At 39.8% G+C, this 17886-nt stretch overlaps 1 protein-coding gene across 4 annotated transcripts in view; it reads right to left on the reverse strand.

Annotated features, from left to right (window-relative positions):
* ADHFE1 (alcohol dehydrogenase, iron containing 1) overlaps positions 1–17886 on the reverse strand; it is a 49431-nt gene that overhangs the window by 7555 nt on the left and 23990 nt on the right. Inside the window, exons 14-16 of one of the 4 annotated variants that reach the window (XR_001512741.1) lie at positions 11011–11258; positions 9046–9242; positions 6827–7004 (exon numbers count right to left, since the gene is read on the reverse strand). Coding sequence is in view for 1 of the 4 variants with exons in the window: in XM_006756918.2 (XP_006756981.1) it covers positions 11175–11258 (84 nt within the window). In the remaining 3 variants the exon portion in view is untranslated. Of the gene's footprint in view, positions 1–6826; positions 7005–7779; positions 8356–8650; positions 9243–9418; positions 11259–17886 lie in introns of those variants that run through there. The other 3 variants (XR_001512742.1, XR_435306.2, XM_006756918.2) reach the window with 3 other exon arrangements.

Consider the following 17886-nt stretch of genomic DNA (forward strand, 5'->3'; position numbering starts at 1 on the left):
TGCTCTTTCTCAATCCCCCATACCCACCCCTCTGTGTTGCAACACTACCCTCATCTCCAAGCCCTCATCTCTCCCACTGGCCCTCACCCACCTGCACACATAACCACAGACACACCACGTATGGGCTGAGGTAAGAGCACCTGCTCCCCTCTCCCAGCTAGAACTTTTTTTTACCCTGGATCTGCAGGGGGATTATGTGGCTGGGTTAGTGATGCTCACCTCCTCTCAGGTGAGCATGGAATGGAGCTGGGTTTTTTCTCTCAATATTTTTTAATATGTTTTTATTGATTTCAGAGAGAGGGAAGGGAGAGGAAGAATGACATAGAAACATCAATGATGAGATAGAATCATCAATCAGCTGCCTTCTGCAGTCCGCCCCCCTCCCCCCCATTCCGGCCAGGCTAGCAGCAATTTTTAAAAAAGAAGTCTGGGGTTTGGTTAACCACACACTTCAGAAGAGGCAATATTATTTAAAGGGCTGGGACTAAAAGACACAAGTATGGTTTCAAGGACCTGGTACTAAATAGAAATTAAGACCCCTTTTGGGTATCCAGTAGCCAATCAGTTACCTGGATTAACCCCAATGGTCCAGGCTGGATTAGGCTTTTTCTAAGAAAGCCAAAATTTAATCAAATAGAGCCATATTGTACTATGTTTAATGAATAAGCTTGAAACACATAACTAAATGTGTTAAAGTGAGGAAACACACCCAGAAAAAACAATTCCTAAGTCATTTTTACCTGTTTGGAATATATTTTAAATAATAAAAATAACACATAGTTATTATAACAAATTCAAAAATTGTAGATGGGTATGTAGAAAAAGTGATATATACTTCCCCAATTCTAGTCTCACTTCCTAAAAGTAATCATTGCTCACAGATTCATGGGTGTATTATGCATTTCCAGATTTTTTCATATATATGTATGTATACAATTTTAAAAAATAGAAATAGAGTCACACTACACATACACACATACACGCATCCATGCACACACTCATGTGTGAATATATAGAGTTCCCGATCTTTAAATAGATGAGCAGAAAACTACATTATAATAATTAATTCATTTCTTTCTTGATAGGCCTATAGCTTACTTCCATTTTTTAAAAGTAGAAATAGCCCGAGCAGGTTTGGGTCAGTGGATAGAGCGTCAGCCTGTGGACTGGAGGGTCCTGGTTTGATTCCAGTCAAGGGCATGTGCACGGGTTGCGGGCTCGATCCCCAGTAGGGGGCCTGCAGGAGGCAGCCAATCAATGATACTCTCTCATCATTGATGTTTCTCTCTCTCTCTCCCTCTCCCTTCCTCTCTGAAAATCAATAAAAATGTATTTAAAAAAATAAAAGTGGAACTAATGGTGCAAAGTACATCTTTATGTATGTCTTCTAATATTTTAATTGTCTACATTTCTAGTTGTGGGTGTGGATCACCCTGGGAGCTCTGCAGATCCACCCTCTCAAAGGTGCTGAAGAAGTCCCCTCTGAGGAAGTTCCGTGTAGGCTTTAATGTGCATGGGAATCACTGGGGATCTTGTTCAAGTGCGGATTCTGATTCCACAGGTCTGGAGTGGGCCTGAGAGACCGAGTTCCTAAGGGGCTCCTGTGAAGCCCTCCTTGCTGGTCCCAGGGTGTACAGGTCGTGAGAGCAGAGAGTTCACGTAAGGAGAGCAGATGTTCCTGACCTGGGTGCATTAGAATTATGAGGCACTCAAGTGCCCCCACGCCTATACCAGACTATTTAAATATGATTCCCTAGGGCCCAAGCCTATGTCTAAAAAACACCCCCCGTGATTATAATATGCAGGTAGGGTTTAGATAGAGTGAGGCGGTTCTCAAATTGTCTCCAGACCGCAGGTCAGCAGCACCTGGCAACTTGTTAGACAGGCAAATTCTCAGCTCCCCCGCCCTCCAACCACAACCAGAAACTCTGGGGTAGAGAGCCCAGCAATCTGTGTTTGAACAAGCTCTCCAGGGCTTCTGAGATTTGGTAGAGATTGAGAACCACTAGTGAACAGAAGAGGATTCTTGACAAAGTGCTCCTCCAAGAATTGGATCTGTGGTTCTTAAGCCTGGCTGCACATCAGCTCTGCTAAGCAGCTTGATCAAACACCCCCATGCCTGGGCCCTACACTTGTTCCTTCTGATTCTGAAGACCTGGAGTGGTTCCCAGAAGAATGTACTATACATGATTTTAAAACCATTGGGGGGATGTGGATTTAGTGGCTGAGCAGAGGGGTGGTAGCCTTCAATGTGAATGGTGGTCTGCGGGTTCCTGGCTTGGACCTTGCAGTGTTCACCCATTCACAGCACATTTATACAATTCATCATGTGCCAGACACTATGCGGATAATTTACTGTTGAATACCTATTATGAACCAGGCACTTTATACATTCACCCTACAATAACCCTGCAAGGTGGGCCTACTACCGTTTTACAGAAAATAGTCCCTAACCTGGGGACTATTTAGTCCCTATCCTATACAATAAAAGGCTAATATGACTCCAAAACCTGGACTCCACACCATGCCACAGTGCGAGTCTTTGCAGACTTGGGGGCACCAGACTGTGGAGATACACTTGTAATTTTAGCAGGTATAACATCCAACTTTCAGTTCGTGTGTGTGTGTGTGTGTGTGTGTGTGTGTGTGTGTGAGAGAGAGAGAGAGAGAGAGAGAGAGAGAGAGAGAGAGAGAGGTGGTTTTGATCTTTAACTTATGCAAAATGATGTTCTTTGTGGGTGAAGAAGACTCCTTATATGAGGGCAGGTGCTTGGAGTATTGGTAGTCAGATAAAATATACATTACCCAGTTAAGTTTTAATTTAAGAAGAATAATAAATAGTTTTCCTAGTATATGTATATCTCAAAGATTGCATGGGGCATACTTATACTAAAATTTATGTTGTTTGCTGAAATTCAAATCTAATTGAGTAACCTGTATTTTATGCTAACTAAGGCCTCCGAATGGACCGCCTTCTTGATGCACTGGAGGGCGGCCACCTTGGGCAAGGTGGTTCTCCTCAGTGGAGTGATGTTGGTTTCTGAAAAACCACAGTAGGTGTCGCCCGATCTCCCTCTTGAAATGTGTTGGTTTCCTGTTTAGCAAAGATGGCTTATTTGCCTTGTTCAATGTTTGAACTGTTGTGTGAGCATAATTTTTTCTTTTTCTTTAAGAAAATATAGAATTAGGCAACAATGCTTGTACTATACAATGCAAGTTCCCATTTTCCAGCTTATTCAATTTTTAAAAACTTTTCATTCTGAATACTTTTAAACATATACAAAAGTGAAGAATCCTATACAATAAAAGGTTAATATGTAAATTGTCTCCTTGACCTGGAGTTTGACCAGGGGGCAGGCTGGCTGGCCAACCGCCCATGGCCCCTCCCACTGCCAGCCCCGGCCAGATCAGCCCGATCGGGGCGGGCTGGCTGGACCCCACCCATGCACGAATTTGTGCACTGGGCTTCTAGTATAGTATAATAAACCCCAGCTTTCCATAACTCATTTTTATCAATGAGCAACTGATAGGCAACCTTTTTTCATCTATATCTTGACTTACTCCCATTTTATTTTGAAACCAACTCTAGACATCATATATTCCATTTGCATGCATCTGAAAAAGCCACCCCCCCTACCCCCTAGGTAAAGTCATTAGTGTTTAATAGTGTTGTTGTTGTTTTTTAATAACTTAGAAAATGATTCTTGGCTTCCCTTGCTATCTCTGGTTTCTTGGTAAGATCCCAATTGCAAATCAGGTCACCATGCTCAACATTATGGTAAATTTTTAGGTATTTAAACGGCTGGTGAGTTAATGACATGAGCAATCAAAGTTGCTATTAGCTTTTGATTTATGAAGCCACATGTTCAGTTTGTATGTCGGATGTCCTTAACATCAGGCATGGTGGGTTCATTCATGTGTCTCTGCCCAGCGTTCTTCAGTCATGACCGCACTCAACAGATGGGGAATTTCATGGTCACAATGGGATTGTTTATCCTCTTATTGTTCCTATGTCAGCAATCAAACTAACTCCATTACCCACCAACAAAAAGATCAGCCTGCTGCCAGTTCAATGGAAGCAGTTGAAGCGATGTTGAGGGGGTTTTAAGTTTTAGAGGGGATAACAAAGAAATAAGAAGCCACACAAAAATTAAGACCAGAGAATTTTGAGTCTTTCATTTTAAAGCTGAAGGTTTTAAGGGAGTTATTAGGGAAGGCCTAGAAATTCAATCTTTTCTTTAACGTAAAATACACTCTCAAAAACCCGATTATAAATATTGCATAGCTTTTTTGTGTGTGTGTTGATGGCTTTATTAGTTCATTTTAAAAATGAAAAGGGCGCAAACTGGGCTTTGAAGAAGGAAATGTCAGATTCATAATGGAAAAGCTGCTCAGATGTTAATACATTACTACTGGTAGGAAGACTTTCTTTTGTATGGATAAATAGTGTCTGCTTTTTATAAAGTTGTCCCTCATTGGCTCAGCTAGGGGGTTCTCTCTGCATTGATCTGTAAGGGGAAACTCCTAAGTTCTGTGAACCGCCAGGCTGCCCTGCCAACTTTCTTAATGGTCCAGGACTTTAAAAAGTAGATCCTAGGACACTTTTTTGCTTTTTGCCAGGTTGTTCTTATATCAGGATATAATAAGTAAGTGATGTTAGTTCTGATATTCATTGGTTATAACTAAGGATCCAGGGATGCAGGAGTGCATTTATTCACTCATAAAGTTTGAGAACTTGGCCAATGAAAAATCAGATTGAATAGGAAAAAATCAGAATGGTTGTTTCATTTTCTCCTTTCCTTTCTATTCTGCCGACTTCTGGATAACTTGCAGCAGCTGCTATATCAGCACTTGCTGCTTCATCTTGTATATGTGTGCATATATATATATTTCAGAGAGGAAAGGAGATGGAGAGAGAGAGATAGAAACATCAGTGATCAGAGAGAATCATTGATCGGCTGCCTCCTGCACGTCCCTTACTGGGGATTGAGCCCACAACCCGGGCATGTGCCCTGGAATTGAACCGTAACTTCCTGTTTCATAGATCAACGCTCAACCATCGAGCCATACTGCATGGGCTCACCTTGCACTTTTATGGAGACTGTTTTTTTCCTTAAACATCATGAACCATCCTCTGCTAGCTTCAAACTTTTCTTTTGCAGCCTCCCCACCTTCCCAGCCTCCATAGTACTGAAGAGAATTAGGGCCTTGCTCTGGATTAGGGTTTGGCTTAAGGGAATATTATGGCTGGTTCCATCTATCCAAACTACTGAACTTTCTCCATATCAGCTATAAGGCTCTTTCACTTTCTTATCATTTATGTGGTCACTGGAGTAGCACTTTTACATAGTTTCCTTCAAGAACTTTTCCTTTGCTTTCACAACGTGGCTAACTGGTGCAATAGGCCTGCCTTAGCCTATCTCAGCTTCCAACATGCCTTCTTCACTGAGATTAATCATTTCTAGCTTTTGATTGAAAGTGAGAGACATGCAACTCTTGCTTTCACTTGAACACGTAGAGGCTGTTGTAGGCTTATTAATTGGCCTAATTTCAATATTGTGTCTCAGGGACTATGGAGGCCTGAGGAGAAGGAAAAAGATGGGGGGATTGGCCAGTCAATGGAGAAGTCAGACACACAACATTTATTAAGTTCTCCATCTTATATGGCATGGTTCATGGCACCCCAAAATAATTACAACAGTAACATCGAAGATCACTCATCACAGATCACAAATAATACAATAATGAAAACGTTTGAAATATTGTGAGAATTACAAAAATGTGACAAAGAGATATGAAGTCAGCAAATGCTGTTGGAAATAAAATGGTGCCACTGGACTTGCTCAACTCAGGGGTGCCACAAACCTTCAGTGTGTCAAACTGAAGTGCAATAAAGCGAAGTGCAATAAAATGAGGTATACCTGTATTATTATTGTCTTTAGTTTATTATTGCCAGCTGTAATAGTATTCTACTAAATAGACGTCTGTGTTTCATAAGAGTTGATTTTGTTTTTTCCTTAAAGAGAGGAAGGGAGAGAGATATAGAAACTGACTTGTCATGCCCCGCACGGCCTCCACTGGGGATCAGCCCGCAACCAAGGCCTGTGCCCTGAGCCGGTGACCTCCCCGTGCACAGGATGACATTCAACTGAGCCACACCGCCAGGCAAGAGTTGATATTTTTAAGTGTCAATCGTTTGGTTAAAAATACTACTAAATGTCATGTTCCTGTAATTATTCTCTAGCCCCCTCCAAAGCCCCCCTGCCTGCAGAACCCCAATTCTCCTCCTCTCCCCAAATCAATGTTTAGGAAACTACTTTTTAAGGTACTGAGTTCATTGTAGTTGTTAAGTGAGATGTAAAAAATGAAAGAAATTAGCCTGTTCTTAATCAGGCTGTCACTCCAGCCTATTTTTACTATTTGGACATCTCTTCAATTATATACTACTAGAGGTCCAATGCACGAAATTCGTGCAAGAGTAGGCCTTCCTTTCCCCGGCTGCTGGCACTGGCTTCCCTCTGGCACCAGGGACCGGGGCTTCCCTCATAGCCCCAGCTTCATCCGGAAGGACGGAAGGACGTCTGGAAGGATGTCCAGTCTAATTAGCATATTACGTTTTTATTTTTATAGATTTTACAATTATTCTTTTTTCCATATGCAATGCTTAGTATAAAGTTCAGATTGGTCCCCAGTAAATGTTGCCAAAGCCACCATGGCACCACGGTACACAGCTGCAAAGCTTTGAGGGATTTTGGATTAGAGAGCAACTTGGATCCTTGGAAGGGATTTTGTTGGGGGGCAGGGAGGGTTGTTTGGTGTCACTCACCTCCCTCCCAAGTGCAGCAAAGCTTTCACTCACAGGTGCAAATGATTCTAGAACATCCTTAGAGAAAAGGACATTTATATTTTCATGTGGCTTCCTTGGGTCTTTTTTCTTGGCCAGCAATATTGAGGACCATGAATGCAATAACACAGATCATAGACTTAGGGGCCCAAAGAGGGTCCTAGAAAGAAAAAAAAAAAAGTAAGTGACCAAGAAAAATAGACTTAGTGATCTATATATAGTTTCACTTGAGCCAGTAATATAACACTAAAGTAAGCTTCATAATTTTATTTGAAAATTTTAATTTGTTCATGTGAAGTGTTAAACTATGTTGACATAACAGAAAAACCACAGCTGAAATGTGCAGGTCTACCTGGTCTTTTGTGAACTTTGTTTCATTACTTGTTGTTGATTTGTTCATTTAAAGTTTTATTTTAAATTACAGTTTACAATCAATATTATTTATATTAGTTTCAGGTGTTCAGCATAATGGTTAGACAATTATATATTTTATAAAGTGTTCTCCCTGATATTTCAAGTGCCCACTTGGCAGTATACATAGTTATTATAATATTATTGATTATATTGCCTATTCTGTACACTACTATTGGTTTTGAAGAGAAGTAAGTTTGAAGGATACGTAAGCAGCATTTAAAACAATAGTGAGATGTATATAATTTAACAATATAAATCAAGAGCCATAAAAATGTCCATACTCTACTGTAAAATTTCATTTGGGGATAAATTAGCCTCAGAAATTAATATAGAGTATGAAAAATCTGTATACACAATATTCATTGCTATGGTATTGGGAGGGTAAAATTTGGAAGCAATCTTGAAGCCCTATAAGAATAAATTAAATTCCTGTTCAATAAACTATCATGCACCTTTTAAATGAATGGTTATGAAGATTCTATGGCAACATAGAAAATCCTGAAAATGTCAGGCCTTAAGAGCTAGATGAAATGAAAAAGATGGAAAGGAAATGTATCAAATGATAACAGCTGTGTTTGGATAATGGCATGATGGTAGTTTTTTTTCTCGTTTTCGCTTGTGATTATTTTAATTAGTTTCCAATTTCATAAATTGGAAAATCAAGTAAAAGCACCATACTGCAAAAGCTTAATATTTAAAACCAGAATGAATAAGATGAGGTTATTTTAAAGTTTGCTGTCCTCCTCATAGCTTCCTGAGGGATTTCACATGGGACAAAATCACCAACAGGATTGCAATTTGTGAGGTGTATACATTTATTTATCCTGAGAATTGGTGGGGTGGTTGGAAAGACGGTGGAATAATAGCATGAGAAAGTAGACCCTCCTACCCCCAGCTGCCGGTCATTCAGCCTAGGGCTCCAAGAACCAATTTCTGCCCAAGGGTGGCTTTTCCTGGTGCAGGCCATTGTGATGGTGATGGCTGGGATGTGGCCTGGCCTCCTCAGCAGGTCTCAGGGGATCATGCATTTAACGGAGGAGCCCCGGCCCAGGCAGCTGTCTCAGACTGGGGTTGCTGGTCATCAGAGACACGGCGGCCTGTGCGGTATTGACCCAGAGGTAAGCAGTCCCCTCTCTCATACCCACTCCCAGAGGCAACAGTCCCTCATTAGGGTACAGTTTCTAATCCAAACAACCATTAATCTTTCTCAGGGTTAAAAGGCCAGAAAAGCAATTTTTTCTTGCTCTCTATTTTGATACTGTACCTGTCTGGATTTTACAAGAGCAGACTTAGTTCATTGACCACTGAAAACACCCCACAGCTGTGTCCACAGCTACATAAACAATGCCAAGCCCAACACAGCACTCCCTATGCATAGAGAAGGGACAGGAGTGCAAAACCAGTCAGTTATTTATTGTGGTACTTGACAAAAACTGTAGAAACATGACTCATTTGAAACAGGTTAGTATTTTGTATCATGAAATAAATTTGGATGTGCATGTATTTTAAGTGAAAATGCCACCATAGAGGATAGTTTTATAAAAGTAATATTTCACAAACTTTCGAATACTGTTCTTTAATGTTTCTTGCCCTTGCCAGTAAATTAATCCATATAAGTGGAGCTGTGAGACCTGAGGACTTACTGATTTTTGAAAATAAAATAAAAAGGATTTTATTTAGAAAAATGCACTCAATTATCTCAGAAACATCGAAGTGTTCGGTTTATGGAAATGGGCTTAATCTCCTATCTCACACTCTGTTAATAGCTGGTACGCCAAGAAACATACCTTTTTCATACACTTAAATTGTGAGGACCAAAAATGATTGGTATTAAGATAAAAAAATATGAAGGCCTCCTAAGTCTGATTCTTCATGCTTGACCTTTAAATCCTTCCTTTAGAGTCATCATCAATATGAATAACAAACACTCTTCCTGGTGAGTCACATTTAAACATCTGGCTACCGGTAGTAAAGGCATCCAACACTTAAGAGAGATAGAAAATGCATTTTTATATCTCAAATTATTTTACAATAAATATTATTTAAATGTTATTTTCAAAATCTCAAGGAAATAAAGATCTTTATAGAGATAAAGTGGGTCTGGGAAGGTTGAATGGAACAATGACGCCCTGATGTGATTAAATAAGTAGATATGACTTAGGTGATTAAAACTTTAATTCAATTTAAAATGCGAACAATTCCACACGTACACTGAGATCTAGACCCCAAAGCTTGAGCAGACAGACCTCAGTGTGGGAACCCTTGTGGGGAAAAATGAGCCGTAGAAGTTTCTGCAGGTCGGGAATAACAGGGAGGCCGACCATCATGCTCCTTAGATTCCATATGCAAGGCTATACCATCTGCAAACTACAAAACTGCTTGCTCTTGGATTAACTTCTTCTGAGCACCAGGAACATTTTTCCAAAGAGGGAATGGCCATGTAAAATGTTAGTGTTTTCTAATTTGAAAAGTTATGTGCACCCCTATTTTCATTGCAGGATTATTTACAATAGCTAAGACATGAAAACTCGTAAGTGTCCATTGACGGATGAATGGGTAAAGAAGATTTGGTACGTATTTACAATGGAATCCTACCAAGCCATAAAAAAGGTGAAATATTGCCACGTGCAACAACATGGATGCTAAGTGAAATATGTCAGCTGGAAAAGGGCAAAAACAATATGATTTCACTCAAATGGGGAATATAAAACAACAAACAAACAAACCAAAACAAGACAATAAAACAAATTCATGAATATAGACTGCAGATGGTGGTTACTCGAGGAAAAAATGGAGGAGAGCAAAATTAAAGCGGTTCAAATGCCTGGTGACAGAGGGAAACTAGACTTTGGGTAGCGAGCAAGCTATAGTGTACACAGATATCTAATTGTAACACTGTACACCGGAAACTTATGTAATGTTACTGACCAATGCTACCTCAATTAAAAAAAAGTTAGCGTTTTTCTCAAAAGAACATTTTCTTTGGCAGAAGATCAGTCTCTAATATTTTATCCCTTTGTATTTGTTTTTACCTTTTAAATATTAGTTACTAATAGTTTTATAAAACAAGATGAATCTGGCCTAACACAGGAACATGGTGTTTTTCTTTCTTTTCTCCCCGCTCCTTTAAAATTACTTCTTTGCTCGTTGTAACAAATCCAAACAATATAGACATTTGGGCAATAAAAAGTGAAAGACTAAAATATAAAGTATTTTCTCTTAAGTCTCTATACCTCAAATTCCATTTCTCCCATGATAACTTTTAATATTTTGATGTGCATCCTTCTTTTCTATGTATATAAAAACATATATTTACATGCAATTAAAAACATAAAAACCGAACCATACTAATATATAATTGTTCAGCAACTTACTTTTTTCCAACTTAGCAGTGTATCATGAACATATTTCCAATCATTTTACTTCATTCTTATTAATAACACAATAGCACTCTATTATTTAATATACTGTAATTTATTTACCAATATATTATTAATGAATATTTAGGTTCTTTCAAATTTTTTGTTAGGAAAAAATGCTGCCAGAAACATTTTTGCCATATTTCTTTACCCATTCATGATAGTGCTTTTATAGTATAAATTTCTAGACATGGATTACTGCACATAGGATATGGACATTGATATTTTTGATACTGAGCTTTTACCCAATTGATACATGAAGCAGGGACAGTCTTCAGAATATAGGGAAGGAACACAAACCAGGGTCCAATACTTTTTGGGCATTTGTCTAACCTGTATTATGGAAGTAGCTTGACTTTTGAGCATCATGGAATCTTCTGCAGGATACATTTATATTACATTCAAACTGGTAACAGGTAAGTTATGTGTGGAGCTCTGACTAGACCAATTTCTGATTTCAGAACTATCCCAGCCAATTCTTTCAGTGAAAATGAAAATTAATACAGTTTCATTGAAGCTTCAAATAGGGCAGACAGATCCTCTTCTGACTGAGGCCGTGGTGCAAGTTTGGTGACCCTTTCCTGAAAAGGTAAACAAAAGGAGTTACTCCAGGCTTTGAAAAGGCAGTTTGTAAAAGCTACTAGGTTATGAGAATTAACTTGGACACAATAAACAATGACTTTATAATAGTTCTATCTTTAAAAGTCATATTTCTTTTAAAAATATATATTTTACTGATTTTTTTAGAGAGGAAGGGAGAGAGATAGAGAGTTAGAAACATTTATGAGAGAGAAACATCAATCAGCTGCCTCTTGCACACCCCCTACTGGGGATGTGCCCGCAACCAAGGTACATGCCCTTTACCAGAATTGAACCTGGGACCCTTCAGTCCGCAGACCGACGCTCTATCCACTGAGCCAAACCGTTTAGGGCAAAAGTCATATTTCTTGTTTGCTTCTTATTAGTTGACTCCCAACTCAAAAGTTTATCAAGTGACGCTTCTTTCCCACAAAGCTTTCTCATTTTATTTTTCAATTACAGTTCACATTCAATATTATTTTGTATTAGTTTCATGTACAGCATAGTGGTTAGACAACCATATATTTCTTTTTTTAAATTATATTTTATTGATTTTTCACAGAGAGGAAGGGTGAGGGATAGAGAGCCAGAAACATCGATGAGAGAGAAACATCCATCAGCTGCTTCCTGCACACTCCCTACTGGGGATGTGCCCGCAACCAAGGTACATGCCCCTGACTGGAATCGAACCTGGGACCCTTCAGTCCGCAGGCAGACGCTCTGTCCACTGAGCCAAACCGGTTAGGGCAACCAAATACTTTTCAAAGTGATCCTCCAACATTTCAAGTATCCACCTGGCACCACACATAGTTGTTACAATACTATTGACTAGGTTCCCTGTGCTATGCAGCTTTCAAACGCCGATGCCTTGCCTAATTGTCCTTGCCTTATGCCCTGCCAATCGTCTTCTGCTCAAATGTACAGAACTAAACCAACCTCAGGAAAAACACCTCCTATAATGACCAAACTGTGTTGGTCAGCAACCTTGGCCAGTTCTTAGGGTGCAGAGAACACTGGCCCAGGCACAGCAAAGAAAACAGAACCAGGTCATCCCTGACTTCAAAGACTGTATATTTTGCAACTTGATCTTCAGGGATAGTCAAAAGAACTTCATTAGGACATGATTTTCAGGCTCTGGGCAACAAGGGACTTCTTTTTAAATATTAACTAAGGTTTTATCTCTACCTTCACAAACGAATTCGGTGACTTGCTTAATTTTTCCATTGATTATTGAGTCAAGTCAGCAGAGCTAGCCAGTACATGCTTTTGCTATTTATACTCTCATCGGTGGCTCCTTGATTTCTCTGGGACAGGAGATTAAGAGATATTATAATGACTACTGTGTGTCCAAATTTCTGGGGTCTAAATAAAATTTAAAAATGTAGCAGTTTGGGTCTCTCGGTCTGTTTTCTTGTGCCAAGCACTTGTTTGGGAGCACACCTGGTAGAAGAGGGAAGCTCTGTGAGGGCAGGGCTGTGTTCACTCCATGCTCAGCACCTCCCAGAGTGCTTAGCACAGAGGAAATAGGTCCTCAACAGTTATTTGTTGAATTAATGAAGACGGGGGGGGGGGGGGGGGTGGGGGGTCTTGGCATCTCAAAATTCATATATAAGATAGAAGAACCTTGCCTCCCTGCCTCCCATTTTCATCATCTCAGAAATGATACCCAGTTACAAAGGCAAAAACCTAGGAGCCATCTTTTATTCTTCTTTCCCTTCCCTATGTGTTAAATCCATCAGCGAGTCTGTCGGATCAACCTGCAAAATAAATCCCAAATTCAACCACTTCTCACCTCCCATTCCACTACAGTCCAAGTCTAAGTCACCTCCACTCCTCTGTTCTACTTGAAAGGCCTCTTTTCTTTTTAATTTAATAAAAATGTTTTACCTTTTGCTCCACTCTCACCCCCTAGAGCAGGGGTCCTCAAACTTTTTAAACAGGGGGCCAGTTTACTGTCCCTCAGACCGTTGGAGGGCCGGACTATAGTTTAAAAAAAAAAAAACTATGAACAAATTTCTATGCACACTGCACATATCTTATTTTGAAGTAAAAAAACAAAACGGAAACAAATACAATATTTGTATTTGCATGTGGCCCGCGGGCCGTAGTTTGAGGACCCCTGTTGTAGAGAGAGGCAAATGGCTAACGGCAGCATTTCTCCCTGTGCCCCCTCCCCTCCCATCCCTCTCTTTCCCCGCACTGTTATAAATCTGATCATACCATTCCCTTGCTTAATGCTCTCCAATGACTTCCCATTGCAATTAGAACGAAACCATAGCCTTTAATGCCACCTTATCTGGCCCTGGTTTTCACTCCAGCTCTACCTCTTCTCTCATGGGTTCATCTCAGTCCCACCATCCCCATTCAGTCCTGTGACAATGCTGATCTTCACCCTGCCTTAGTCTTTCCCCTCTGCCTGGGGTGCTTCTCCCAGATCTTCACTTGGCTGCCTCCAGCTCCAACTAGAGGCCTTCTCTGACCACCTTTGTTGGAGTTCCCTCAATACTACATGAAATCACCAAGATTTCTTCCATACACTTATCAGTATCTAAAATGATTTTACTTGTATCTTATTTATAGGTTTTATTAGATGTCCATTGTCTGTCTTTCCTCGCTGGGATGTCAGCTCCATGAGAAAGGGAAAGGACTTTCCCTCCTCACTGTATCCCATACAATGGGTTATATATAGTAGGACTTCACTAAGTCTTTCTTAGGTAACAGGAAGAATGAAAAGAATTAATTCAAAATGAACCTAAATCTAAGAGCTAAACCTTAAAATTCTTAGAAGAAAAGAGGGGAAAATCTTCATACATTGGATTTGGCTATGATTTCTGGATGACCCAAAGCATAGGCAACAAAAGAAAAAGCAGATAAATTGGGCTACATCAAAATTAAAAACTTTTATGCATCAGAAGACACTATCAAAAGAATGAAAAGATAACTAGTAGAATGGGAAAAATATTTGTAAGTCAGATATCTGATAAGGGATTAATATCCAGAATATACAAATAATTGCTACAACTTAACAAAAAAAACTCCCAGACAACCCAATTCAAAAATAGGCAAAGGATCCCTGGCCAGTGTGGCTCAGTTGGTTGGAGTGGTACCATGCACCCAAGGGTTGCAGGTTTGATCCCCAGTCAGGGCACAGATGGGAGGCAACTGATCACTATTTCTCTCTCTCTCACTTTCTCTCTCTCTAGAATCAATGTAAGCATGTCCTTGGGTGAGGATAAAAAAAATAAAAAATAAAATAAAATAAAAAAAGGCAGCCTGGCCAGCGTGGCTCAATGTTTGAGCATCGACCTATGAATTAGGAGGTCACGGTTCGATTTTCAGTAGGGTCACATGCCCAGGTTGCAGGCTCGATCCCCAGTGTGGGGCCTGCAGGAGGCAGCTGATCAATGACCCTCTCTCATCATTGATGTTTCTATCTCTTTCTCCCTTCCTCTCTAAAATCAATAAAAAAAATTTTTAAAAAGGAAGGAAAAAAAATAGGCAAAGGGCTTGACTAGACATTTCTTTAAGGAAGATAATACAAATAGGCAATAAGTACATGGAAAAAGCTCAACATCATTAGTCATTAGGAAAATACAAGTCAGAACCACAATGAATTTCCACTCACACCCATCAGAATGGCTAATTAAAACAAGGAAAATAACAAGTGTTTAAAAGTGTTAGATGTGGAGAAACTAGAACCCTTGAGCATTGTTGGTGGGAATGTAAAAATGGTGTGGCCGCCGTGGAAAATAGCTTGGCAGTTCCTCAAAAAAATTAAACATGGAATTACCCAAATAAATTGAAGTCAGGGACTAAAACGGATGCTTGTAAACCAATGTTCCTAGCAGCACTATTCATAAGAGCCGAGGTGGAATCAACCCAAATGTCTATCTGCAGATGAATGGATAAGCAAGATACGGTATATCCACACACTGGGATATTAGTCAGCTACAAAGAGGAATGAACTTCTAAAACATTGAAGACATCATGCTAAGTGAACTAGGCAAAACGACAGGACAAATATTGTATAATCCCACTTACATGAAGTACCTAGAACAGGCAAATTCATAAAGATAGAAAGGAGCATAGAGGTTACCAGGGGTGGGGGGAAAGGGACAGAGGGGGCAATGGGAATATTATTTACTGTTACACAATAGAGCAGAACTTCTATTTGGGATGATTGAACAGTTCTGGAAATGGACAGTGGTAAATGTTGCACAAGATTGTAAATGTACTTAATGGCACTAAATTGTATATTTAAAAATGGTTAAAGTAGTTAATTTTGTTAGGTATATTTTATCATAATTAAAAAATTAATTTAAAAAAAAAGGAAGGATGGATGGACAGATGGGAGAAGAATGGGGGTCAATACTAGTGAGTATGGATAAAGCCAAGATAAAATTGCACATCCCAGCAGATCTCCATGGTAGCTCTTCATGTGCATTGAAACTCTGTAGCAAGGTCCAGAGACTTGGTCATGGTGACCTATGGATGCCTTTGTGGCAGGGTCAAGAAGTGAAGAACGCTGTCCCATTATTGGGTCAATAATAGAGTAAGTCTTATTGGATGAGCTAAAAGGCCTTTAAAATGATCTTGTTCATCTTTGGTGAAGTAGTTCAGGACTCTCAGAAGTATTTCAGGCCAAGCTGAGCTGATTTCAGATTTCTACCCCCCCCCCCCCCCCCCCAAACCCCCCCCCCCCCCCCCCCGCCAACGACTGGTTAAATGGGGGCAAGGACATAACGTTTGTGATATATCCCCACACACATCATCGATGTCATATAAAAGCTAAACTCTCAGAATTAAGATGTGTTCTGCAATGTGCTATTATTTATAGACATGTAAGACCGAAGGACAACTGATTAACATGGGCACTGAAATAAATCCATACTACTTTTAGCACATTCATAAAATAACAACATTTCAGCTGGCCTGTCTGCCAGGGAGTGGAAGTGCTCATTTTGGTAGACAGCTCTCCTCAGTAATGAAATGTTTTGATTTGAAATGTAAATGTTTCTTTCCAGAAGTTTCAGAAATCCAGCTTGGAAGATTAATTTATTCTTGCCCGCTCCCCTTGCAGCCTGGCCATGGCGGTTGGAAGCCTGTGCACACAGGGGTGCTCTTTGCCGCTGCCAGTATGAGCTGCGGTGTTTGGTCAAGAATACTGGCCTGGTTGTTCTGTCCAGAGAAAAACGATCCCTCGTTGCTGAACATAAAAGGAGCTTTATCAAATGCTGACTCCATGAAATAACCTTTTTTGCAGGAACCACTATATCCCCTTCACTACCTTAAACCCTGTGATACTAATAAGTGAAGATTGGTGTGCCCCATGTGTAAAATCTGAAGTTGCCACAGTATTCCTGTAAAGTGTTTACTGTTGCCAAACAAACAAAAAAACAACCCATAGTAGTTCTTCATTTGCAAGATAAGTTTATTTCTAAGATTCCTTCTAAAGTCCTGTCAATATATCTCTCTTTATATCTATTTACATACCTATCTCTATCTCTATCTCTCTTTCTCTCTCTCTATTTATATATTATATATATTATATATATGACTTTGACTCCAAATGTGATAGTTAATTTATTTTATTACTTTTAAAAATATATTTTTATTGATTTCAGAGAGGAAGGGAGAGGGGGAAAGAGAGATAGAAACATCAATGATGAGAGAGAATCATTTTCAGCTGCCTCCTGCACACCCTACACTGGGGATCGAGCCTGAAACCCGGGCATGTGTCCTGACCTGGTTCATAGGTCAACACTCAACCACTGAGCCACACCAGCCAGGCTGATAGTTCATTTAAATTAACAATGTTTCTAACATGATCAAAAGAGAAAAAGGCAGCATACATGTTGGGGCTGCTTTATGAATACAGCCTGAGGGAATCCTACTTTATGGACATGACTTGTATGCCAAAGATTCCATTTACCTTGCATCTTTTGTGGAACAAAAAAATTACTTTTGTCTAATTAAAGTTTTGCTATCTGTACTTCCCAGTACGATATGTATGCTGAGGCATTCAGAAGAATACCCAATTAACTTGCTATGTTAGTGGATGGACTCAAATGTTAATCTGGAACAGCTTCTGAAAGCGGAAGTCTGAGCAAGGTAGAATTAAAACAGGGAACACTTGCCAATGTGTCCTGATGCCTGGAAGATGCATTGCCACCAGCAATTAAATGGCCAATAATATCATACAGTTCCATCGGAAAATTATGAAGACCACCCATAGAGGTTGACTAACACATATTACCAAACACTTTCCTGGGCTATGTAAGCAGAACTTTTCAGAAGACCCCCTGCAGAATGGACACTATCACTGGAATTATATTATAAGAGCCAGAACTACATCAAAATCCTAATAACCATTTGGTCCCTGGTGTCCCTGGACAATTGCTCATTGTCATTGGTTGATTCCTATTCAATCTAAGGAAATTTCTCAAAAAGTTACCACCATTCAGCCAGTAAGCTCAGCTGGTATAGAGGAAAGGGTTGCATGTGTGTGTTCATTTAACATGTTTACTGGCCCATGCTAGATGCAATAGAGGATGGATGACCAAAACAGGTTCCAGGCTTTATGGAACTTACAGTCTAGTAGATTTGGATAAAATAATTGGGATGATCCTA

This window comes from Myotis davidii, unplaced genomic scaffold (assembly GCF_000327345.1).
Source record: "Myotis davidii unplaced genomic scaffold, ASM32734v1 scaffold393, whole genome shotgun sequence".
NCBI classification, from domain to species: Eukaryota; Metazoa; Chordata; class Mammalia; order Chiroptera; family Vespertilionidae; genus Myotis; species Myotis davidii.